Below are 27668 nucleotides of genomic sequence, written 5' to 3' on the forward strand. Positions count from 1 at the left end.
TCTCTTGTTCTCTCAGGGTTCGTTGTAGGATCAATAAAAACATAGCATTTCCTATCACTGGCTAATGGTTTTAATCCTTTTAATTTTCAGAGTCGAAACTGAAAAAAAAAATATTCAAGCATAATAAACAGTATGGAAGTACTGCTCAATAGCTTTCATTTGAATGGTCACACACTATGGTTTCGTTCAGACTGTACTTAAAAGTTAGAACCAACGTGTACAGCATTATAAACAGTACCACATGAAAGTACTGCTCAATAGCTTTAGGGTTTCCCTCGCAGACGTAAAAGGAAGGAATCTGATTAACAACTGACTTGTTTCGACTTTGAGTGTAAAAGAATTGAGATTTAGAAACTTACAGTTCTAAAACTGAAAAGCATGAAAAACGAAATTGGTTTCTTATTAAAAAGAGCCAGCTCTGCACAACACCTTCCTGCTTACAAAATAATCTCAAACGTACAAATAGCTAAAGCAAAACATGTTTCTCCTCAAGACGGCGACCTTTCAGAGGCAAACAACTAAAGTACTCAAAATGGCGTACTGATTGCGTGAACTAAGCTTAACTACGAAGAAATGGGGGCAGAACCCAGTTTAGTCAATCCAGGCTAAGGTACCTCTGTATTTTGTGTGAGAAACGAAATCGTCTTTTTGCTTCGCATAATAACACGGCGAAACTCACATAAAGCTGTAATTCCTTTCAACTAGTTTAGGTCGCCATCTTAGGCTGGAGAAGTGCAAGGCACTTTTTATCCTATGTACAACACAAAAGCGCAAAAGCATTACAAATTAAACATTGAAACCATGTTACAAAACCGGCATAAAAACATACAACTTACAGTAATGTTCGGAAATGCTTCATTTTATAAACTCGCATAAAAAAACTCACTTTATGATTTAGGTTATGATTCAATGAATACACCACAATCTGTAAAACCAAACCGTGGTTGCGTAATTAAGATGAGATAGCACGCACAATAACTGCGCAATATAGCGAGTGGAAATTATGGCTTCGTATAACAAAGCATTGCGATAAATTAACACAGCTAAAATCACTGCTGATAATTGCTTTTTTTTCCACACACAGCGTGGAGCAAATTTTTCGGGAAGCTGCTCTGTAAAACCAGAGACTGATAGATCACTTTTTCAAGGTCGCATGCGACCTTGTACTAAACATGTATCTTGTACTAAACGGATAATTACGCGAATAAAACACTCCACACACAAACGGTTGGACACTGCGCTACCATCTTAGAACGCCTGGTTACTCAGACTTCATAGCTCCCAATGGTTCCCAATATCTTCGGCCTGTCTACATCGAGGATAGCCCCACTCTCTTGAAAACTGCTCCTGGACTTCCAGATGTAGAAGGCTGGTCGGCCTCATCTTCCGACGTGCTCAAGACCCTGATGGAAGAAACAGAATCGAGTTTTAGCTACCTTGAACAATTCTTTTAACCCGTAAAACTTCACAGCCGTAATAAAAAGTTGTCAAGACGTGTTTAGACACACACACAAAGAATAATTCACGTCTCGTAAATCTTGACATTTTGTGACACTTGAACTATAACACGCCGAAGCTTAGCACGTGAATTACCCAAGGTAAAACCACTTTTTGCCACAGGAAAACAGCCGATGTTATTTTTCTATAATTAACTTCCAAAACGAATGATTGAATCACCTGTCAGAACACATGTTGTTGTTTGGATGTCGAATCGCCTAGCACGTTCTTTAGCACTTGACCTTTACAACAAAGACTAGCTTGTAAACTATTGTTCTTATGAAAGGTCAAGAATGTACACGAGGAGAGCTGTTAAATACGAAGATTAAAGTACGACCCTTGTTTACGAGCACAACGGAATGCTCTCACAATGCCCTGACAATGCGCCAGAACTGACTGTCTTAGTAATTGTACTTTACCCTCGGGCGCTGTGAAATTTTAAACTCGAATTTCATCTTTGATAAAGCTACCATTCTCTTATTATGCGAACGTCGTAAAAGCAAAGAAACAAAATAGTTGAAATTTCTCTCCAAGCGGCAGAAAGATTTCCCCGGTTTCAGTTTTCTTTGTTTCGCTATAACATGTCTTTAGCTGAAAGTGTCGACATGTAATTTCAAGTGCTAAAACTGAAATTCCAACTGTGGCAGAATTTCTAAGCTTCTTTTAAGAGGGTTTTTCAGCCACTTTTTCCACTTTCCTTTTCTTAGAAGCCCACTAAACAGCGTCGTTCAAATATCTCTTTCCCTGAACACAAGTCATTTCAAATGTTTTTTAACTCACTAAAATTATAAACATGAATTTTTTTAACCTGCATGGAAACGCTTGAAAACCTTCGGAACGCTCGGTAAAATTTAGAAACTCGAAACGCCCCCCTAACGGTTTGGAAAAAATCTACGTCTTTACTAAACCCGTGCATACAAAACGGCACTTTGCACTTTGTACGATATATGCAGTTAAACCCGCTATATTGTGCTCTCAGGGACAACGATAAAGACGACAAATGCTCCGAGATAGCGAGATTAAAGACAGCCGATAGTATATGACTGAAAAAACTCATTCGTGAGATTAAATGATCTGAGTTCTTGATAGCGAGGAATTCAAGATCACGGAGTTCAAATGCCGAGGTTTAAATATAAAATTTTCAGGTAACCAATGACTCCAAAAGCCGTACGTTTAAAATCGATTGCAATCTCTGAAAATGTTTCGTTGAAACAAGGCTGCCACTAGCTTGAAATATTCACGAATAAAACTGTTTTACATTCTTATTTACAAAGTTCTCTTTAAAGCGATCGACGTAAATGTTTAAAAAGGTCAAGTTTGAGAATTTAAAAAGATCTTACTTTGTTATGTAACTCAATTGTTTCGTTATATTGCTTTGAACCGATACAAAGAAAGAGACGCTGAAAACTTGTCAATATTTTCAATTTCCCCGGCTAAGCTTACATGTACATGTACCGAGAGAGTACATTGTTGAATTTTACAAGACAAACGTTACCTTACTTTACTTACAGAGAATGTTCAGGACTCTGAATGTTGAGGCTTTCAAATTTTCCCTCCAGGGAATCTTTCATCTCCAGCAAAATATCATACACATGGCGGTTTTTGGTCTGCAAAGAGAAATAAACTACAATTGATGTGATGTGATGCAACAGACCTTAAATCGGCTTTCACTGGATTTGTAAGCTTTCACCATTACATTTTGTTGAGGTTACCCTAACAATCCTTAGAGAAGAGAGGCACTGAGAGAGTCAAGTATCTTGCCCAAGAAAACAATACAATGACACCAGCCAGTGCAACTTGAGCACAAATCAAATATTAAATAAATAAACACATTACAATATTAGGAGAGGAAGCTTCCGCCAGTTTTAATGCAGGTCCTCTATCCTGGCCGAATTAGAATTTGGAGTGTTGGTTATTGCAGAGGAAGAAAATCGGAGAACCCTGAGAAAAACCCTCAGAGCAAGGCGAGAACCAACAACAAACTCAACCCACAAATGGCACTTAGCCGGCATCAAACCCAGGCCACATTGGTGGGAGGTAAGCGCTCTCACCACTGTGCCATCCCTGCACCCCAACAGCATAAAAAATTACTTTTGTGAACATCTTCACTGCTCTACTTACAGTGATAATAAACTCCTCGTCCTGGGATCTTGAGCTAGTTCGTCTTCTTTTAGATGAGGGTCCCTTATTCCCAGATCCTACAGAAAATAAGAGAGATATCTTTGAGCAAGCCTGTACATGTGGAAGAAAATACCCTTACACGCAGCAACAAAGACATCCTATGTACACTGAACATGTAAGCAAGACTTGGCCTCTAGCTGCAGAGTAAGGCATGGTTTCTAATCCATGTAAGTGTTAACACCAAGCACATTGCAATTTAACATCTTTTATTGTTGCAAATACGAGTTCATGATGAAAACAAAGCAACAGAATATCTAGCAAAGGATGTACTGAAAGCATATATATAATGTTTCAACCAACCTTTCCTTGAGCGCCTCACTCCTTGGGATGAACTTGGTTCTCCGCAAGCAACCTTCTCATCAGATTTCCTGTCTCTTCCAGGACAGGCACACACCCTTATCTCCACCACTCTTCTACCCAGGGTCTGCCCATTTTGCTCCAAAGTGAAAATCACCTCAACTGGTCGTCGGCTAGGACCTGATGCGCAGCTTGAAAAGCACATGAAAGCAAACATCTCTGTGACGTACTCAGTACCAACTGCAACGCAAAGCAAAAGGTTTCAGATCATTGCGTATTAAGGCATAAAACCAGCATCACTCATGTGGTTCCACTTTTGTCACCCCAAACAACTTACATGCATTCACAGCACAAAGTGACCCAGCATTGGATACTGTCATCCCAGTTTTTAAAGCATGAAGCAGGTAGGCACATTGTTACCCTCACCAGGTAAGGTAAAGGTAAAGTCTGCATGCGAGCCAAGTGGCCCATCAGGCCGGAGCTTACCCCGGTTTCTGTAGCATGAAGCGACTAGGAGTATTTCTACTGCCCCCTGGATGGGATGTAGTCCATCGCAGGGTTACCCCCAGCATTAAGTTTGCCGGTACCCATTTATACACCTGGGTGGAGACAGGCACTGTGAGAGTAAAGTGTCTTGCCCAAGAACACAACACAATGTTCCCGGCCAGGGCTCGAACCCGGACCGCTCAATCCGGAGACAAGCGCACTAACCATGAGGCCACCGCACCTCACCAGAATGGGATACAAATCCGTCGCAGGGTTACACAGCATGGGGGCCTCAACAGTTCACAGGGATTCCAGTAACGTTTTCAGCAGAAGGACAACTTTTATAGAACTGAGCTTCTTTATAAAACTTTCCGCTAGACAGTAAAACCAGGCGGGCAAAATCATCCTCACAGCCGGTCAATTTGCCTGGTGCCCGGCCTTTATGAAACCTGAGTTCAAAGCAGTACACTGTACTTAGTTTTACTCATGGGTGAAGAGAGGCTCTGTGAGAGTAAAGTGTCTTGCACAAAACCAAAACATCAAGACCCCACTCTGAGACATCTCCTGTTAGTTTTATTATAAACTTTCTTTCCTGTTTTCTAAGAGAGGTATTTGTCATTTGTCTATGAATGCACGTGTTTTCAAACGTTTCCTTAACCTGTAGACAAACACGCCATACCTTGTGGTCCATTGTAGGGAAGAAGGACTGAGTGCCGAGATGATTCTGGACATGTATGGTAGCGGGCTGCCGGGTTGTTGCTCCGAATGAAGTGGTTATTTGGGGCAGAGCCTTCATAAAACAAAAACAATAAAATTTATTCAGTGTCAACACGATTTCTACATATTAGTGTATGAGACCAATGGAAAGTAATGGCAGACTGCACTTGGGACCAAGTTGGTTGACAACTCCGGTGCTTACCCAGTACCAAGAGCATGAACCCCGCCCCAGTGGATAGGATGCAAACCCTCTTCCCCACCCCCAAATGGGACGCGAGTTCAGTGCAAGTTGTCTTCTCACATTGTGTCAGGCTGTTCTGACAGAATGGGTTTAATTTCCTGGTTGGAGAGAAATTGTGAGAGTGCAGTGACTTGTCCAATAACACACATGTAACTGTAATGCAAAGACCCTTGAAACTGCTTAAACCTTGGGCACTCAATGCAGAGTGCAGCTGTGACCTTGTTTTAAGTTTTGGTCCATCAGTCTTCATGGTCATGCATTTTTTGTAACAACTTGTGTTTTAAAGCAGATTGCACAAATGATTGTAAAATGCTGTCACTTGTTTGTTCTGTACCCTTTCCTCAATGTCTCGTGCTGCAGTAGGTGAGGAATACATTTCAACATATTTTTATCTAATTTTTTTTCACATTGCATGCCTCATGCTAATGTAATCAGAATAATCTATTGTGATTTCTCCAGGCATTTTCAATGAACTGTCAGGTTTAAGGTGTGACAGCCAGACCTAACTGTGCCACCAAATGCTTGAGATAATCCGCACACATCCCAGCACTCTATCGTGCCATCTGAATATTACTTGCAAACTAATTCATTGTCATTCAACCATTTAAAATTGCATTAGCCACTTATCTACCAAACTATAGCTCACAAAAACTATGCATACCATCATTTGAGCTCTCCATGTGGTTAGGACAGCGTTTGACAATGTCGTGCAAGTTGGTGGAACCTTTGAAAACAGCAACTGCTCTCAAGTACGTTCCATGGGGTGGTGGCGAGTTCGTCTTGAACTTGATTGGGCAGAAACTGGCCAGATTGACGTACAGCTTCTTGCACACATCAGAGTACGTCCAGGTGGCAGACTTGGAAGCTGACTCAGTGAGAGGGCCAAAAGAGATCTGGAAGTTCCAATTTCCAGGATATTCTGTGGTACTTGGAATTGTTGGTAGACGAGCGTGGATAGGCATGTATGATGACGTCAGGCCAGGAGGAGGGGTTGATGGTCCTGAAGTTGAGGCCTCGCTGTAGTTGCTGCACTGTAAACAAAATTAACGCTATCCTCACTTCATGCAACCTTAAGTCAGCAAACAGACACTGGTTACTTCTCTTAAGCAGAAGTTCACAATGGAAATTGGAGAGTACATATTAACAAAAAGATAGCAACAAAATGATTCAAACTTCTGTACCGTGGTTGATTTTTTTTTTCAAATTTTTCATATGCATTTGTTCTGTATTTGTTTTCTTGTCTCACATTCTTTACCATGACAGAAGCAATAAAAAATGTCACCAAGTTTCCAACTAAAAACAAATTTAAACTACAACAAACATCCAGCAATAAAGAGAGAACAACAATGTTTACTTTATCATAGTAGTAGAGAAAATGGATGGAACTGAACAAGGTTACAGGGAATTAGGGAGGAGTTATAACTTAATTGCTGATGCTACTAAGAGACTACCGCATGCTGACCATGTAAAGAAGTGTACAGAAACCCGACAATTGAATTCACTTACAGTTTCATAAGGTGTGGTGCTGATGGGAGAGATGCATGTGGAGGAGCTCCTATGACCTGCGACAGGGCCGGGGGAGTACGGGATGTTGTGGGGGTAGGCAGGGGGCTGGGGGCTGCTGGATGTCGGCAGGTCATGGACTGCCTGTGAGCTTGAGATGTACTGTTATGGAGAAAATTAAAATACCGCACATTACACGTCGGTCATGAAACATTTCGAGAGTATTATTACTATGTACAAGTTTCATTGAACATGCCGAGAAGTATGAGTATTGTTTTCTGCTTGAGATAGGAAAACTGGTGTTTTAGTTTAAGAGGCATTGGCCCACACTTTTTCTGCATAATTCCGTACCCTCCTACGCAATTCCTTCCATCTTCCCTACATATTATTGAGAACCCTGAAAAATGTAACTATGTTAATTCATTTACTGTCAAAATTAAAGCTAGGGGACAATGTACAGGATGATGCAATCTTAAAGGAATCAACAATATTTAATTAACATTCTGCTTGAGCAAATACCTAGGGATTGCCAAGGTTTTTCTGAGCTTTTTTTAAACAAATAAGATATGTAAAGGATTTACAATGAAAATCAAGACTGTTCAGTTATCAACTAGCAGTTCTGGTCATCACTTGAGATGGCAATGCAAGACATCTTTTTACTAAATTAAAAGTGGATTAACTCAGTTGAATCAAAACACTTTTCAGTTTAGGCACTTTTTAAGACCAAAAACCAAGGATTTCAGGATATGTGTTTGAGAGAAAATACACTTAAGACATTTTCCTGAACTACAGAACAAATCTACAGGGCCAGACTCCAAACAAAACCAAAACATGAAAGGATACATGTATCTAGTTCGTGCAGACTAAGACAAAAGTAGCATAATACAAGCACACACTAAACAGCAAATAATTTTTTTTCCTTGGCTTACATGGTACTGCGGTCCATAAGCTCTCATGTCACTCTGTACCCCAAAACTCAGGTCCTGGGAATCTGCAAAAATCACAAGAAAAGATTAACACTCGCTTAAAAATCATCAAGCTTTCCTTGTAAGAAAGCTATTGCGTAGCTAGCCACCTACTCTCAATTTTAATCTCTCGATCAAAAATCCTTTTAAAATCCATCTTCACAGCCAGACTTTAACCTCAGGGTATTAACAGTATAATTTGGCTGCAGTTTTACAACAGTGTTGTGACTGCTTTCACATCCACAGCACTTTCCAGAGGGACTGATGCTTGCTCTATCTATTTTCCTTGGACTGAAAATGCCTCCCATGTAAACAATACACTTGAGGAAAGGATTACTATTCACAACTGTCAAACAGGGGTTAGAGGTTGGCATTGTTTTAGTTTTTTCTTTCTGAGTCAGTGCCACAATATCAAGTTACTAGCCAATCTGTAATCAAATACAAACAAAACATTACAAAGTGTATCTTTTTACACCTTAACAACATTAGGGCATGCACAGGGCACATTTCTATCAATTTCTGGGATTACATAAGCAGAGAAACCTAATTGTTGTGCGTAATACAGCTACAAAGTCAACTCCATATTTGATGTAAAATCTTCCTCATGTATGACAAAGCACAAATATCTTTGCAAATGCAACAACACCGGCTTAATAGTGTAATGCCTGAACTTTCAAATAAGACAGCATAATCTGACAAATACACTACATCAACAAATTATGATTGTAGGTTAGCTCACCTTCCCCTCCTCCCATTGACAGAAAGCTGAAAATCAAGGAAGCAAAAAAACATGAGTTTTCCTAGTCACTCAAACAATCAACAAACTCAGTATGATTTTAAACTAAAGAGAACAATATGAACTTTAGCCTGCTCCCAGCTGGATTTTCAATATGCATTACAACGCTCCTTTAAATAGGTAATTTGCTGAACATGACCCCTATGTTAACGTTTGTCAATAGCCTTTTGTAATTCTTACGAACGTCTTAACTGCACCGGCAAATTCTGCAAGAAGCATTCTTCAACAAATAAGCAGCTACATTAAACTGGCATACTGTAAGCGGTACTCGTGTCGCCTGACACCGCGTTAAGTTATAAACCATCGTGAAAAAGCCACAGAATCAACCACAATTGGTAATCTCAGTCTATTGCACACACAGACCGTACCTAGGGGTAAAATCTTTTTCCCATGACATCTTTGGCAAAACGCTTTCTAGAGTACACATCTTAGCTTGGCAAAAGAAAACTACAGTACTGTAAACTGCTGTAAGCTGCAGCTAACCTGAAAATTTGCTTTACCAAGTTATCTGAAAGTGCAATTCAAGCTGACTAAGCTAAAAGCTGAGCGGCTTGTCATTATACGTCTTCCACTCCAATCAGGAAATTTTGCCAAGTATTGTTCGTGTGCCAAAATTAGCACTCCATAAACAAAGCATTGTTCCAGTCACCAATGATATTGATACAATAACAAAGCAGACAAAAGTGTCACTTGATATGTGTGGGTTTGAAGTGCAACAACAAATAAACCTTTGATCTAAAGAATACTGGAAGATTTCAACACCAACTGTCACTCTGTTATCTCTAGGTCTCTTGTGTAATACCACTTATTATTAGACTGATCAGACAACAAAAGATATGTGATCTCCTTTGCAACAGGTGATATTGGGATTTCCCTTTACATTGAATTTTGACCAAAATATCTTCCAAACGAAATCTGATATTCTACTCTTCCACAATTTACTCACACTGTCTGAATATTCATCATTTTTAAAACACAAGTGCATAACATTAATAGAGTTAATAAAAAGATGGGCAAAAAATTTGCATTTTTAAAGGAACACTTATGACAAAGCGTTCCATGTTTTAAACATTTATCTTCATTAACTATGGTTACGTTGATAAACTTCATGTTTCGTAACTTTTTGTGAAAAACAACATTACATTGTCTTGTATCGGAACTCTGGTTGTTTACATCACAACTTCACAGGACACTAGCATTGTTTAAGTGTTTACTTTCAAAACACTTGCACAGAATTTGTTGGCAAATCAGCGCTAAATTCTTCAGTTGACAAATTTCTTTATGTTGTCACCAGCCTGATTATTTCTCTCTTAAAGACCTTGTCTTGAGTTCTTTAACTTAAAAATAAATGCACCATGTAGAATTCTTACCAGAAAGTTCTCATGAACTGACCCAAGAAATATCCAGCTATTACCAGGTGAAGGAAATTGCTGACCTTGTCTTTATGGTCGCGGGCAAGCCAGTACTGGCTTGAAATTTGACAAACATTGTTCTGTGCAGTGAATGTCAAAGTCAGCACTAAATTAAGCCTCAGGACAAATTGTCAAAAAACTCTGATTTTTTGCCAAAGTTTCTCGCAAGATCAAAACTTCTTTCTTGAGATGGAATTACCAGCTCAACTAAATCTGCATCACTTAATGGCCTGCATGTACAATGCAATTTGACATCCTTGTTTTGCAAGAGTCGGTGTCCCTGAGAATTTGGCAATCTACGCGGACTGATGAACCACAGTTGTCTGTGTTTCAGGAGGTTGCAAGTCAGATTGTACTGCGACTATTAAGAGTACTTATCATCAAATTATCTACCATTTTCACTGCTTTGAATATCACATTGGTTATCGCAATCAAAATGAAAAAACTGTGAGTAATACTTTGTTGATTGTGAGCACCAAGCTTGAAAATTGAATTAATAAACTAAGATTAATCTCTTTCTGCTCCACACCTTTTAACGAGCTTGAAAATTGTCAGAATTAGCAAAAATTAATCTCAATCTGTTTCATGACTTTTAACAAAATTGCCATTATCAGTCAGCTGCCACATTACAATCTTTCTTCAGGAAGATTACATCTCATCTTTTGAAATAACATATATGCAGTTAAACTTTCATCAAGATAAATATTATTTCAATTTGACAAACAAAATGTCTATATCCATTCAGCGGTGAAGCTTTGGAAACATAACAAATCTTTCAATGCAATGAGAATTAGAAATACTTTGAACAAATGTTTGACTGTGGCATTTGACTGTTTTTAACCTGACTTGGTCCAATTAGCTGCTCTTTTCACAGCTCTGATCAACAGATTGGTTACAGTAATCAAAATAAATAATCTACATTGTTTTGCGAGCAGTGAGCTTGGAAATTTTTTTAATAATTCTCTTTCTTTGATTCATAAACTGTTCATAAATACACACAAACAAAATTAATGTAGTAATGAAAGAGCAAAAATCTTAGTGGGACTTAACTATCCCAGATATGGAAATTATCAATTCAAACAAATATACTGAAACAGCAAAAAAATGTTAGCCACTAAACTGGCCCAAATATGGAAATTATCAATTCAACCAAATGCACTGAAACAGGGAAAAATCTTTAGTTACTAAACTAGCCCAAATATGGAAATTATCAATTAACTCCTACGCAACGAGGATAACATTACTTGACCATTACTGTAAACATTTAAATAAAAAAAATTGTGCTCATTTGGAGCTAGTATAGAGTGCTTGTACCACACTCCCCTGCCCTCAAAAAGAACAAATCTCTGACCTAAGTTCTTCACATTTCATCCATTTACAAAGATCCATGCTTGATCAGCTTATGAAGAGTTCAAGGCAACTGCAGTTCTCCTTGAAAATGTCTTTTTGACTGCAGCTATATGCATCTTGTAATGCTATATGACTGACCCAAGTGATCGTCACGTGACAGGGCTAAACAAAGCAATCAAATCCTTGGTGAACTATCTCCTTACAAATAGCTCTAAAAAATTCAAATTATTTGACTTGTCCAATAAGTTCACATGTAGATCTTAATAGCGCATTTTGCAAGAAACAGAGTCCAAAACAAAATTGTTTTTTACTTCGAAAATACAGTTTAAAACAAGAGGCTAGAAATCTCCTGACAATTCCATGACTTTGCAAGATTTCCTAAACAACTGTTTCTTCTTCGCATTATTTTTTGAGGTTGATCATACAACATTGTTTTTTTCGAAGGCTGAGCACATGTGATGTTCAAGTGACAAAGCTGATCAGTGTGTGACTTTCTGTTGTTTTCACAAAAGCATGCAAAGTTTTCAATACGACTTTCCAGAGAGTTACTACTGTATTCCTCACAAAAAAAGTTTGTCGCTTTGAAAATATGGCTAAAACAAAAGGTGATGATTCAAGCCAAAATATCAACTCTAGCTACATGTATACCTGGCTTGACAAATCATGCAGTTTCTGGTTTCTCAAACATGAAGATTAACTGAAGAAAAGGTTACAAGATATTACCTAGGAGAACAGAATCACGAAACTACCAGGTGAACTACAAGCAATATCTTCAAATACTACATAAGAACAAAATTTATGCTGATATCGTTAAATTTTTCTACAGCTTAGTACAACATTCTGTTTATAACAGGTGCACGCCTTGTGAAGTCCAAAAGGGTTTGTCAAGAGCTCGCTCCGCAATCAGCATAGTTGGGCTAAATACAGTGTAACATGAACTTACTTAACGGAGTTAATAAAAACTGATTTGATCTGATTTGAATCGAAATGAATTGCGCCGAGGAGACAAACCAAAACAATACGAAGGCGACAAAGCGGTGTCAATAAACATTATCATACTTAAAGTGCATGACCAAGAAAGGAAAATAATTTTGTTAATCGAGCAAGCAGATTGAATGGGCAGAAATATACTGGGACATCTAAAACACTGAATAACGAAATAATAAAGATTTGCTGCTAAGAAAATAAGACGAAAATCGCAGTTGCATGGTTTTTCGCGCGAACTTTTCGTAAAGTTCCGTAAGATTTTGGCGGGTGATAGTGATAATGAATGCGACGTATAAACTTGTACTTCTGGAAGAAATATTATCTCACTCACACTTTCTACGCTGAAAAAAGTACTCACCAGTTCCCATCGTCGCTTCCACGGACATCTTCCATCAGTTGTTTTAATTGTTTCTCGTTGATCAAAGGGCCGATCGTGGGTTCCACTTGATCCGCCATTTTGTTTAAATCCGGGTTCGTCAAGATCTTCCGGAAAGCTTCTCCGGTAAATGTATACCCAGGTCTAAATAGAAACGACGATGAAGCAAATAAATCAACCAAGAGACGATTTTTGTTTAACTGCAAGTTTTGTTAAGTTCTCGCGATATGAGGCATAATATGAAAATCGAATTCCTGTGGAGTTCGATCGACTTTGACATGTAAACTTAGTCACATGTAAACACGCGAACTATACAAAGTGAAAACCGAAAGGTCGATGTACGTACATTCCAAAAACGGCAATCTTTAAAGCTGTACAAACCTGGTAGACACCGGACGTGCCGTGGAGGAGCAAAGCAAAAGATTAGTTCACATAATCGCTTCGGATTTCCTGTTTGAGGTCGTTTGGTAAACACCCCTGAAGATAAGTCAACCGGTGCTAATATTGGCATGAATAGCAGCGCATCACAGATACTTCTTGAGAAAGCAAAACCAAATAGCGTTCAAAATCAACAAAACTGCAGCTTGGAAACTGATTACGACAGCATTGCAATTTAAGCAAAATATTACAAAGCAGCGACGCTCATTGTTAGCTATCTTTGTTTTATGACCCCTTGCAACTCGGTCGTGTGACACAGCCTCATTCAATATGCGATGAAAACAACAACCTTTCCCCGTCATTTTCAAGCGCATTAAATCGAATTCACACTGGCTTCCTAACTCATTCTAATTTCCCGCAAAGTTTAAAAGTATTCATAGATGTTTGACTCATATTCGAACGAAGAAACCTGGAAAAATCTCAAATTTGACACCCTCTCAAAGATCGAACGCCAATGGCTCCGTCATGGCTTCAATGTTGACCTACGCTCAAGGCTCGACAACGCGACAAAACACTCCAAAATAACGGCAAAAAAAGATCTCGAACACAGCAAACAACTTAGTGGATAAAGATTCGATAGCATTCGCAGCTGTTACGCACAAAACATCACATATCATACCTTTAGAAGCTCCTCTGTCTACAAACACAAGCCACCATACACCATAAAACACGCGGTACTTGACGTTGATTTTGATGACATAGCAGGAAATGCGAGCGAGTAATTCTGACCAATCAGATAGCACGAATTAAATAGTCATCGTTAGTGTAACCAATCAGCGTTTCAGATTTTTCATTCACGGAGTAAATGAATATCAACCAATCAAAACAGGAAAGAGATTCGGGGATTCCCCGTTTTATTTAAAATTTCCCTCCCTAGTAAAAGCCGAAAAGCCCTTAAACTTTACGAGACCTAAGCTTGGAATCACATAAATAAGATGTACAAACAAAACAGTCCACCTGTCCTTGGGTCCGCATGTAACCATCACATTACTGTCACGCGAGACAGCCGTGGAAGGAGGGTCGGCTGGCGGGGAGGTGGAGGGATTCTGGGGCAAAAACATTACGTCAATTATTTTTGGAACCAGTGTTAGGAAAATATTATTTCTATTCAAATTTGTGCTAATGCCAGGAGCTGGAGACCAACTTCTTTCCCTTTCAAAAAAAATATATGTATGTATAAAATGTTTGGTCTTTTAAAAAAGTAATTGTGGCATGGCTGGTAATTATTATTCGTGTCACGCCCGCGACACGCGAATTTTGACCCCGGTCAGGAAAAAAATGCGTACGTGCTTTTGTACTTGTCACGAGATTGTAAATTAAACTATGGGAGGTTTCTATATCGTTTTTAGCCCTTTGCCGGAAGACCTACTAAAAAAGCTGATGCAATATACTAAAGCTGTTGAGTTTTTGACTTGTCTCCTATTGTTCTTGATTCCAATGTAATTGGAACGCTTGATCATTGATCATGCATGTGAGGGATTGGCTTTTCGATACAAATGAACTTTTGTAAACAATAACGACTGAAGAGGAAATATCTAAACGCTTGATTAGAACAATGGCACGCGACACTCTAATTTTAGAAAATTGTACGCCTTTGTCAAAGGGAACACGACGTAAACAGCGACCGAGATTAAATTTTTCGCAAACAAGTAAACTGTTCTTCTCTTAGCAAAATAAACAGTCGTTTTCAGAGGCCAAATCTTCTAAAAAAAGATAGAAAAATCACAGATTGTTATTACTCAACCAGATCTGTACATCCTTTAGTTTAGAATGTTTGTTTATCCGTCTACCATTCTAAATTAGAATTCCAAATGGCCTATAGAGTTTTGAAACGCCAATACAACTTTGATGGCCTCAATCTCATATCACCATAGTGTCAATTTTAGACAGGAAAGATATATTTAGAAAAAAAAATGCATTTTATGATATTAGTAAGTTTGAGCAATTTAGTTACGAAACTAATTGTGATCACAACCTTTTTAAATAATAAATCGAAAGTAGCATTTTGCTTCTATATCAAGTTTCACCCGATTTTCTCGATCATTGCACTCAAATCTGCATATAGTTTAAAGGTATTTTTTGTGATTGTTTGATGTCAATATTACTTTATCATTAACTGCTCCGGTTGAAATGACTTATTTTTGTCACTTCTGCATTCTTGTTCAATATTGAAGTATTTAAACAATCGATTATGAAAGCAAGCAATCAGATATATTGCACATGAATGCTGAGGCTTTGTTTTTCCAATATCTACTCGCCGCTCGAGAAAAGGCATGCAGACTTTAAAAAGAAAGACACGCCTTTTTCACGTGAATTTTTGCTGAACAAAGAAACTCATTAATTTGGGTGTGAGTACAAGACCTTTTCAAAATAGATCTTACTTTCGGCATGGTAAATTGTGCAAAGAATTCCATGGGAATTAGACCTGTTATGTACTTCGAACTTTTAACATAATAACATGACTGCGGTATGATAATTTTTACAGATTACATTGATGTTTTTACTTCTTTATTTAACAAACAAAGGATTGCACCGGGAAGTTTTTCTTCGTGTTTGAGATGTTTTAGTATAAAACTTACGACTTGAAAGTTAACGATTGACCGCAAATCCGGTTTTATTCTAAACAAATTAGTTCCATTGTGAAAGAAAAAGACTTTGGTAGGGCGCAGAATATTTGACACATGTGAGGAAAATATTTGTGGTTAGAAACAAAAGAAGTCTGTGAATGTCCAGGTTTCTATATGTGGATAAATGATTCAGAAGACCACGAAAAAGAAAAAGCCGAGAAATTTTACCGAAACATTGAAAAAAAATAAAGATTATGTAATAATTGTTCGTCCTCACAATGTTGTCATTTGAGGTGCAGATTGCGACATTTCGACTCTCTGTTTTTAACAGGAGACGGGCTCAACTGATTGTCATATTTGTACCACGACTGTCTGCTGTGATTGGTAGATTTCAATTCAATCCTCACAATTTTCTCAGGCGCGCTTCAGTTGTCACCGTCTTTCTCCAGTTGTTCAATGTAATTTTTGACTGTGAGCTTTATACTTTAGGAGATGCAATTTCATTATCCCGGTGGATGTGTTTCCAGAACGAATCTCAAACAAGAAATTTTACTTCGTGCCAAAGTATATAGGAGGTCGATCTCGTGGGCGTGCTGTGAAACGCTGGAGGTCAGAGGGTCCCCGATCGAATTAAGGGAACCACCCCAAACTTGGGTTATGAGCGAATTAGGGAAAGTTCTCAAACCGTAACTAATCGATTTTGACTGCGATGTGCGGCAGTATCTTTCTCGAATATCGAAGCAGTTAGTTTCGAGTTCACTATTTTGAGACTGGAAAATATTCTTCGCCAGATTCCTAGCATACTGATGGTATATATCGAACAAGTGTCCGCACTACTTTAAATTAAGATCCGTTACCAAAAATAAATAGCATCATGCAGGCTAAATAAACAACGGGTTATTGAAATGCCAGGCATGACGTTTTGAGTTTTCACCCCTTGTTTGCAATTTGCATGTTTGTTTGTCCGTTGAACTTAAAGGGCAAAAAGTGGACCGACTTCTCTCTAACTTACCTGCTGATTTCTCTCAATAAACTTTTATCCGTATTCGTTTGCAGTTTAGTTAGTACAGAAATGCAATCAACTGTCTCTCTCTTGCAGTGAGCGTTATAAAAGTGTTACAGTGTGTAAAGATCGAGCGATCTTAATCTCTGCTATTTTTAATAACCCTGAAAGTTAATATAAGGCTGAATATTTCACGTGGCACATATAGCGTTAAATTTGCGAACTACACGTGCAGAAAATATTTTTTACCAAACAACGTGCCCTCATTGCCACGCGTTCATTCTAAATCTTGTGATATTTCGTGACATTTGTGGTGTTAAATTTGCCGAACTACACGTGGAGCGATATTTGTTTAAAAAACAAGGTGCCCGCTTTGCCACGCGTTCGCTCTGAATCTTGTGATATTCACAAGTTTTAGGTCTCCTGTTATTTGTTTTTAAGAGCAAAAGCTAAAAAGAAACTCGGAAAAGCAAATTCTCTCGACAGAAAACTGAATTTGCTTGCAATGTATTTTTAGTGACCAGAAGTGAAGTAATTTCCCAAAATTGACGCAAAATTGAGTCCGGCTTACTTTATAGGCGTCGAGGTTCGAGTTCCCGAGACAACAATATAAGTTTGTCTCCGGTAAAAAGGTAGACACACGAGGTTAAAGACATTGTTTAAAGGGATATCACTTTAAAACATACTGGCTGACTAACTATGAAGTCAATAAAGGGCCCCTCTACGTCGCGTTTTTACTTTTTACTATTCAAGCCCAATTCATATCACATGCCATTACTTAGTCTCGCTTAGCGGAGATGTTTAGCAATTCTGGTATGGTTTTGACTTTCTCCGAGTAAACTTACACAAATTAAAGCCATGATTTACCACAAGAAAAAATCAGAGATTTCTTCAAGCACATGCAGCAGGCTTCAAAGCCATGGAAAAAAAAAATCAAAAAGTTCCGTTCTCGACGCAGAAACACGCAAATATTGGCTTAAAAGAGTTCCAAAGCAAAGCTAAAACAACGCTAATTTACGCATTAACGAATTGAGGACATAGTTATTGAACGTACTAAGAAATAAACGACATACAGTACTTACATTTCAAGGATCCAGTAAAAGATTTAGAACGCTGCGGAAACTTTACAGTTGCTCGAGAAATTAAAACATTGAAGAATGCACGGCTTTATTAATGAGAACTCAGTCGATCACGTGTGATTTAATTTTCCGATTCACTGATCATAACCTTCATTGTAAACATTTTCCGTTTTAATCACAAATCGATTCGCAAGGTCCTCTTAGTTCGATTAGACGGATTGGGTCGCTTTAGTTAATCAGTTTTGATGGTTGAATCGAATGGAACAGCAGAGACTTTCATTCACCGCTGTAAAATTATCCTCTTTACTTCTGCCCTTTTTCCACGACTTAGAAGCAAAATTTACCACGCAAATATGCAAGCATTCCGACAGAAAAACGCTTCTTTTTTCGACCGTTACATCATCATACTCACTTCGATGCGTTGATATGCAAAGTCTATTTAAAGAACAATAAACCCTTTCACTTTCCAATCTTTTGTTCAGGAAATACAAACAAAGTGCTTGGAGATCAAATGAAAATCTGGAGGCATTCCAACAGTCAATAATTGTTGTCAGACGTCAGATTCTATTGTCGTGTATAAAACCAGGGTCTTAAATTTTTGCTGATTTTTCAAAACATATGTGTTGTTTCGGATGAGGCATTTTGTTTGCCAATATTGTGTTTTGATATGACAAGCGCATGGCAGATGGCACGGCTCTAACTGAAATCTCGTTTCTTTGCCAGTAAACGTTATATTTCTGTTGGCTTCAGCTTGGTTTGCTGGCTTTTTCGTGATCTACTGTTTTTCAGTTTGGCTCTTAGTCAATCGGAAAAAAATTCGGTAATTAACCAGAGACTAGAGGATGGAAATATTGTCAAGATCCACTGCCAAAAATACTCATAACCAACATTAGAGAAATGTGTAATTAGAAGAATTCTCAAATTATAAGACAATCGTATTCGAACGAATAGTTAGAACCATTCGCGCCAAATCTCGCTTCGAATACCATTGAGGTTAGTTCGTGTTGATTGCCATTCTTGAACACATAGGCAAATTTCGATTTTATTTTAACTGAAACTCAGAGGATTAGACAAATAAAACAAACAAACGGCCAGCTTATTAAAGTTGTTTTGTTGTAGCGTTAAGTCTCACAACTGGAAAACATTTCTTTTCTGTTTGATTGAAAGTCCTAGTGTCAGATAACGTGTGGACAGTTCATTGTAAAGTGTATTCTATAAAAACGTCTTGCTGCGAAATCACACAGTGTTAATCCAGAGATCCGAAATGCTCTCGCTTCAAGGATTAACGAGACTAATGGACTAAAAGATAAGCTGTTGATTTTTGGAGTGCCGACTTTTCTGAAAACAGCGCATAACTAAATATGACAACAGCGAGAAGTACCGTACCATATCTAAACTGCTGAAATAATTGCTCCCATTTTGTCTCTCACAAAGCGTATAGGCAGAAACATTACTCTAGCCCTGAAATTGCCAGTTTAGGTTATCAGAGATAAATGATCTGTTCTCAAGATTATATCCTAATGAAAATGCTGTTAAGAGGGTGGTAAAAGAAAATATCCTTATGTTATTGGCGCGTGCCACGGGGCGTGCTTGCTGTTATATTGCGCGCGACAGAAACAAAGGCCCCGCGATGTGACAAATGGAGTCTTGAAAGGATTAAAACACCTCTGGGATTTTGGAATAATATCAATGCACTGGCAAAGAACAAATTAAGGAGCAAGTATCATCAAAAAGCAAGATGACATCAAAGATTTTGTTATTTATTTTGGCACTTAGTAGAACATTGTTAGATAATGGTTTAGTAAGATTGGGGAAAAACAGCTGGTAAGTTAGCACCAAATAGATTATTGTAGAACGGAAAACGCAAAAGATTTTTGATGAAATTTCGGGAAATACATCAAGGACTAGTATATGTACTTTTGTGTACATTAAAATGTGTTTTACAAAGTTTCCTTCTACACCCGATGCAATACAAGTGTTGCAATAAATGTACCTTGGGCCCCCTAAAGGACCTGAAGAACTCGATATTGCGTGTCTTTTATGCGTTACGCAAGAACAAAATACGGCACTTGAGAGCTGTTCGCTAAAAACTGATAAGAATTTGGTCTCCATCACTTAAGTTATTTTTGGAAGGACTTTAAAAAGTTAGCCAATTAAAGTTTTAAGCATAAGTTACTCTACTACAAGTCCCTGCTGCTAGCCACAACATGGAACGTTTCCAAACCTAATTTAACCTCTCTTCTAAGATTATAAACACATTTATCAAAGAGCTTTGTAGAAATGGATTCGATTCAGTATCTTTTTAATGCTAAGCGGCCGGCTTTCACCCGGTATATTGTAAAAGCTTTTTGAGTTTACTTGGAAAGATTCCCAGACCGAGGTTTTGCCCAAACTCTGAGAGAATCTCTAGTATAGCGGCAATCTTTGAGAAAACGACATCAGTCATTTTTAGATCCATTCACTGGAACGAGCTGATATTGTGAAGTCTGCTACTGTTAATGAAAGTCGAATTATAGTTAGCATTCTATTTTTTTCGACAACAACAATAGTTTGTTTTCGTTTTAAGTGAGTTTGACCTCATCCGAAATCTGCTCAGTACAGAGGAGTGACAGATTACCAAATGACCTCGTGATAAATGGTCCAATTTTCCACTCTCGATCATAAAGCAACGCATTACGTTGCGTGCCTTCTAAAATGCTACAAAGTATACAGGTCCATTTCCAAGCTACTTACAATTTCAACGTCCAATCTCGTGGTATCCGCTTTATTTTGTGTCGTCTTAGACTCAGTTGTTTTTTTATGGCTTTCGTCAAGTTGCTGCCATCTTTGTTGTTGCTACACTGCGGTTGTCACGTTTGTAGTTGTAACTGTTGTTTCATATCAATAGTTGTCAACCCAACAAAAACCTTCGCGTGTCAAGGTAAGCTGAACCGGATCCGAATTCCTGAATCGGCGCTTATAGCTTAGACTTCCTGTCAACTCCGTTGCCTTCCCCTCAAAAATGTTTTGCGCAGTCAGCATAAAAACAACTCAAAAGGGAAACTGAAAACTTTAGTTGTGATTTGTAACAGGAATCATTTCTGGTATTTATTCTCTCTAGTTAAAGGGGGGCCCCCTTTCACTGTAACTGTGACTGGTGCAGACCCTAACGTTTTGCAGAAGCATTTGACAATAAAAACGTATTGATTCAAAATTATCATTTTCAACTTTTTCAAATGGTTGTTGTACCAAATATTCCTTCCCTGTATTTGGAGTGACGTGCCATCTGCTGTTTTGTTATTGACTTCGTGTTTTCTGGCGTGATGTTCTGATCACAAAACCAATAATTGGTAATAGGAGTATACTTTTAGACATTCTGTTAACATTTTTCGGTATAAAGTAACTAGAAGTAGTATTTACCCAAACCGGAAGCAAACACGGCTTCGGGTTTCTATCGATAATAATCGTGTGGATTTTGGCCATGCTGGGATAAGCTTCTGATCAGCTAGGTGTTGAAAGGTTTTCCTGATAACGACACGCGCACAAGCGACCCCCACCGGGAGAGAATATTATCTCCGGCACACGCGCCTGTTTGCTAGCCGGAAATTGCCAAAGCTACAGGGATCCTTCAACACACTTCGAAAACAGCAACGAAATACATCCAGATATCCTTAACACAACGCAGGGAGCCTATAAGTTATGAACACCAGCGAGCTACAGGAGTAAAAAGGGGCGTGTTCGTGGGTATAGCCTTTCGCGTCTCATTCGTGACTTCAGCTGATGATCGTGCTAGAATAATCTCTGGCCTGAGTATAAAATGTTTTAACATCGGGGAAAAACGGAAAATAACACCAGTAAAATCACGGATAATTTGGGAATACGTTGGCTTACTGCCATGATTATGCTATTTTGACGGGATCCGGCGATTCGCGGTTCGTCTGATCCGAGACGTTGTGGAGTCAAATGAAGACGCATTATATCAAAGAATGGGTGCAAATCGGCTTTTTACCGGATCAAATCATATAGATACACTTCTTATTACAATGCCCCTTGTTGTTGTTGTTATGATTGGGTATGACCTTGAGCAAATTGACCAAATCCGTCATGGGTTTTGATTTCTTAAAGAAACAAAAGCGAAGAAAAGATTAACAGCTTCTGAAAGAGGAAGTTCGCAGCTGTTTTGTATATGTTATGTTGCTGTTGCATTTTCAACATCCTGCTTTCATCGACCGGAACACTTTGAAATTGTACTAATCACGCTACTTGAAATTCTGCTTAAACAGCACTCCTTGTCAAGTAAGCGAATTAAAAAATGCACCACAACTGCAAAATTAATTTTGAAGAAACTACCACTTCATCTATTTTGAATATTTCCTTTCAGAACTAAACTTAAAGCATCAATTCTCTCTACTGATTGCCAGCAGATTTTACCAGCGAGTTTTTGCTTGTACATCAAGACAATATCCCACAGTTTACGATCGCCTGTTCGCTTGGCAATGTATGGACATAATGCGAGCAGAAGCTTCGTTTTAATCCGTTTTTCGCTTCACTAGGTTGGGGGTATTTCTCCTGGATTGCGAAAGCAGCATGGCTAAGGGGTTAGTGCACCGGACTTGAAATCAGGGGTTGAAGTCCCGCTCCGACCACGAGATGGAGATGTTTCACGCTAGATACGATGGAGTCCAACTCTGTTTGCAATCTTGACTTTGTTCTTGTTTAAAATCTACTGAACCAGAATACAGTGAGCTCTCGTAGAATAGCTTAATAGAGGCGCAACTGGAGTTAACATGCTGCACGGTGCTGCTGCACATATGAAATAATCCCTAGCGAATGACTATGACTAAATTGTTTTTTTGAAAAGGGGGAGAAATAAACTGCTGTCTTTTTTGAGTGATTCGTGAAAATTATAATGGCTATAAGTTTTTCGTAACAATCGTTGAAACACTATGTCGAATTTCTTGTATGCGTTGCCGTAGGTAGCTGTTGAACTGAAAAGCAATGTTTTTCTAATATTTTATGCTCGTAAGGTTGCACCCAGTTTTAGAAGAAAAGCTTTACGAAACTGGCATCCTCCGTGAAACCCAAGGAAGGAGGGAAAGTCGAAACGACAAGGGAAAAACCCGGAGAAGAAAAAGGTTTTTTTGCCAGTTTTTCACCTAGTCGTTTATACTTTCTCTAGCGCCTACTGGCTGTCTTGGGTTTCAGAGGGTGCAAAACTGGCTGACTAATTCGTCAAGCAGGGCCTTGTTAATGCACATTGGAATGTTTCTTCAGCCACGTCAGCATATAGACGAATACAATCAGTGCTTAATTTTGCCGTTCCGTGCCAACTTTCAGACACGACAAGCTAGCCGGCATGTAACTAAGAACTTCTGTCTGACCTGTGTGTTTGTCTCAGTTTGAAAATATTCTCAAATACTCCAATTTAATTAACCGAGGTGGCATTGAGAATCTTCATGAGTTCGAGTAGGGTGGGGCGTAGACGAAATATCACCACTCACCAACTTTACTGACAAAACAGAAGAGCCTAGATGCGGCTTTAAAACCAGCTAGTTCTAATATGATAAACACCTGACTTGCCTAAAGAACAGGCAGACTTCTCTTAGTTTTCATTTTGGATCATTTTTGCTTACTGGATTCAATGGGAGAAAATCTTTAACAGTAGAGAAACAAAAGACTCAAATTTTATTAGTGTATTTGAGTTTTTTTTCCGCCTAATGAAGTTAGCAACCTTTCCGCGAAAAGTTATGCATTAGGCGAGAGTTCGAACGATTCAACAAATTCGATAGTTGACCGATAATGAATTTGCAAGCAATAAAAGTAAAAGCACACTGTCTGGTGTATTCATTTTGCTGTGATTAACAGAGTTCACGACACGATGGAGAAGAACACCAAACTGGTTGTGAGGCCTGACAAAACCGAGCCAAAAGGTTTTAAAAGTTCGATCAATTTGTAGTGATCACCGTTGAACGGCCAAATGATGAAAACCTTGCGCCTAATGGAGATCGATGCACAGCTCTTATCGCAAGTCAACGCAAATGCACGTGGCTGACTTAACGGAGTCACAAGAAAACCCACGCTGAAAACTTGCTTATACTTGCGCATATGTTTTGAAAGATACTTTAAACTGAGTTTTATCAAACCGGGCAGATTTTGTAAAGCTCAACTGACCTTATGTACATTTTAACTCTGCTGGCCTTTCAGGAAGGAAAAAAAAACGGTGTCGTAAAAAATAAACAAAAATGCGAAACAATGAGATGGCTAATTCAGAGCTTTCTTGAAGATAGAGTTCAGTTTTGAAATAATACGTGACGTTTTCGGAACAGTTTGAAGCATCAGAGAGCTCAAGCTGGCTGTTATTTTCATGGCGTGAGTCATTGTTTATCATTGATTTTCCTAAAAAACGAAATCATGACTAATTATAAACAAGAATTCTTAAAGTATCACGACAGAAGGTTAAGTGGTTGAGCTATGTGGGAAGTTTTAAATGCACGGAACTTCTGTCAAAGAAATGGCGTCCTTGAAGATGTTAAATAGTTTTTGATAGATAATTCTTCCGCAGTATGTTAAGGAAAAGATTTCCCTTTGAAATGATGTTTTTCTGTTGGACACTTTTTCTTCAAAAGGATTGGTTTTTCGTGGCCAAAGCCATAAACCGTTCTGACTCAAGTCGCCATCTTGTTCCCAATGCCTCGTGCACAGATGGCTTAAGAATGCTTGAACAAAATGTACCGTTTACGAACTCTGTTTTGTTACTTTAAGGTACAAAAGTCCAGCTAAAATATGATTAAGGCTTTACTTTATTTACAGGATATTTCACGTAACTAATATTTCATATAACTTGGCAGTGGGGGGCAATTATTCAAACATACTGAGCCACTTTGATCCGAGCAAATGCAGGAAAATGCAACCCGGCATTTCGTTATAAAAACGCTTCCCTCCGGCATTTCGTTATAAAAACGCTTTTTATTCAACTTCTATGCATATCGGTTGAAGGCCTCTCTTGTTGTGTTTACATGTATGAGGGTATTAAAATATTGCGAAGTTTTAGAAGGACAGCATTTGCAAGCTTTCTTCGTATCTCTTCCAAGTTAGACCTGAGCCACACCTTCAAAGATTACCTGAATTTTGCTATTCAAGATGAACTGACGAGTAACAATGTAGCTGCAATGGCACAGAGCGAGACCGTGAAATAAATGACGCACTTACCCGATATCTGCCCTTCTAGGAAATATGCTGTGTGTGTAGATTCTTGTTCGTTGTAGCGTATCGCGTTGAGTGGCGTTCGCAAACACAATAGCAAGCTTATGCAACTTTGAAAGAATTTTCCAGTTGAAACCAAATACTTTGCATTCATGACCCAGACTAAGATGAGCTTGCTTATTACTGCAACTGTATTAAACCGAAAGTAAATAGTTGAAATAAGCTCCGAATAAGTCAGCAATGAAACGGGTAAAGCTAACATTAAGACAAAAGCGTAAATTCCACTTTTGTTTCGAGGATGACGTTAAATTTTAAGTATCTGCCGTAAGCTTTTAACTTCCGTCTCGCTTCGCTCGTTTGCAGCGATAACTCAAGAGTTATTTGAGAACACATCAAACAAATCTAAGACCGGCCGGAGTTTCTTAAACATATCGCATGTGCTAATGAGCAGCTATTCAAGTACTCATCGGGCAATAAATAAGGAAAGTTGAGAAGGCAGAATTTCGTTAGTTCATAGTGATACATACATACATGATAAACTACCGTACAGCGTGCGTCTATGAATTAAATAGCAGCTTAACTACGTCGGCTAACCACTTCCCCAGCGACCTTAGATGAAGTGCAGTTTCCTTAAGGAGGTGTACATTGCTTACTCCCATCACATGAGGGCCAACCACATGCAGAACTACACTTAAATCAAGATTATTGTCACTTCAGCCTCGGGCGACGAGCAGGGCTCACGACTATAGCAGAATCTCAAAAAGTCAAAGTTCACTTGCTCTTGTTTTCAAGCGTAATAAAATTCGACTTTGTGCTAACCTGCAAGCTGGAAAATTGTTTGAGTCTTCCTCAGAAACTTCGCTCAAGGCTAATTCATCTTCTAGGTTAGCGTGGACGCTGCAGAGCTGAGGGATCGCGCTTGGTGGTACCACGGGTCGATCATTTGATCTTTGCTACCCAAATCCGTCTACGACGTTGACCGCTTTGTTTGTTTGCTTTGTTTTTTCATTTATTTTTATAATTCTCGGAATCGGTGGTTTTCCCTCTGAAAGTCGTCATCTCGAAAGAGGAAATATATTCCTGTGGTATGTGATACTTGTGTCTGAGCAGTGTTTTTAGCTCAATAAAGGGATTTACTTTGCAGTATGCAGGGTCGCAAATGAAACTGCACGTTCGAAATCAGGGCCCGAAAATCGCAACGAAAACGTGCCAGGCTTTAAGACTACACTAACATTTGTGGATCACTTGCGGTTTACCTTAAATGTCACAGCACATAATCTACACAAATTCAACTTATAATACTTACTTTCTAACGCCGTTGAACCTCATCTGTGAAGACCGCAAAACAATTTACGAACTTTCCGCTAGGGTCAGCTTTATATAACGTAAGTGAAACCTAAGGAATTTACAACCAACCAATCATATTGCTCGATTCTTGTTGGATGATGGATACAATGTCACGAATTTTCATCGCTAAACGACCTAAACTAACTTTCGTTTTATGGAGATTAGCAAACTTTGAATGCCTTGATAACAAATTTGCGCGCATTAGAAACCGTAATTTTACTTGCAAGAGTACGCATTGAGTTCACTTTTCTTTTCGTGTTTTTGAGGTAAAACCCATGACTGCTTAACGACGATATGTTTTGCTTTGCCCACCAGAGTCCATGTTGATTGATAAACAGTCACATGAAATTAACTTGTTTATACAACCGGGATTTTCCCCTACCTTACTTACCGGAACTTATTTTTTTCTTCGAAAAAGAGAATTCTGAGAATTATCTCGGCAACAAAAGGCAACATCATGTCTAAGGATAATTTTCGAAAGGTTGTTTAACTGTGTTCTGTTTTGCACCACACCTACCTGGTAAAATGCTGGTAAGGGGGGCAGGGGCGGGGGGGGGGGGGCAGGGACGGGGGGTATTCCTACCTGATAAAATGATGGATAGGGGGATGCCGTCATTAAACGTCTGGATCTTGGGCTTCTTTAGCTTCAAGTTGGGTTACAATTGGAAATTTTGGGGGTGAAAGAATGCAGACTGAAATTTTAATGGAAATTTTCCTTTAAGTGTAAAAAAGAAAGACAAGGATGAAAAACATTAAGAAAATAGAAAAATGTGACATTCTGTTTAAATAATACTCTCGAATTCCGCTGCTGATAAAAAAAATATGATACAGATTTTAAAATACCAAGTTTTGAAGTAGCTAGGGGCAAGTTAGATTACAGGTTTTTAGAGACCAGCTCTGCGATACAATATGGAAAATTATCTCTTTTTGATTGAAATATGGGTGAATGGTCTTTAAAACTGGGCAATGCCATTCCCCCACCCACCCCACCTGGAAGTTCTAAGGATTACTCCTCACCCCGGGAATCAGTCTGGCAAACAAATACATTAGTTACATGTGAGTGAATAAGCGCATGCTGTATGTTTGTCAGTACGTTATTGACTGGCGTATAAATGTCGTATTTACCTAACACGAAGTCCTGACCTCCACATGCCATAATCATTTTTAACTCGAAGCAGGCTTCCTAATTATCTTCGAATCATCGAGTGGTGATGAACACATTCCGATAATTTTCATTACAGTGA

At 38.7% G+C, this 27668-nt stretch overlaps 1 protein-coding gene across 8 annotated transcripts in view; it reads right to left on the reverse strand.

Annotated features, from left to right (window-relative positions):
* LOC145468929 (tumor protein 63-like) overlaps positions 1 to 26439 on the reverse strand; it is a 26783-nt gene extending 344 nt beyond the window's left edge. The window contains exons 1-11 of one of the 8 annotated variants that reach the window (XM_081452636.1): positions 26384 to 26439; positions 12791 to 12952; positions 8627 to 8652; positions 7852 to 7913; positions 6926 to 7084; positions 6081 to 6450; positions 5141 to 5251; positions 3979 to 4215; positions 3619 to 3695; positions 3007 to 3104; positions 1 to 1403 (exon numbers count right to left, since the gene is read on the reverse strand). The exon at positions 1 to 1403 is cut by the window's left edge and continues 344 nt beyond it. In XM_081452636.1, coding sequence (XP_081308762.1) covers positions 1310 to 1403; positions 3007 to 3104; positions 3619 to 3695; positions 3979 to 4215; positions 5141 to 5251; positions 6081 to 6450; positions 6926 to 7084; positions 7852 to 7913; positions 8627 to 8652; positions 12791 to 12952; positions 26384 to 26406 — 1419 coding nt within the window. In that variant the 5' untranslated portion in view covers positions 26407 to 26439 and the 3' untranslated portion in view covers positions 1 to 1309. The other 7 variants (XM_081452638.1, XM_081452637.1, XM_081452639.1 and 4 more) reach the window with 7 other exon arrangements.
* Between the last annotated feature and the right edge of the window lie 1229 nt (positions 26440 to 27668).

Source organism: Orbicella franksi, chromosome 14 (assembly GCF_964199315.1).
Source record: "Orbicella franksi chromosome 14, jaOrbFran1.1, whole genome shotgun sequence".
Lineage (NCBI taxonomy): Eukaryota > Metazoa > Cnidaria > Anthozoa > Scleractinia > Merulinidae > Orbicella > Orbicella franksi.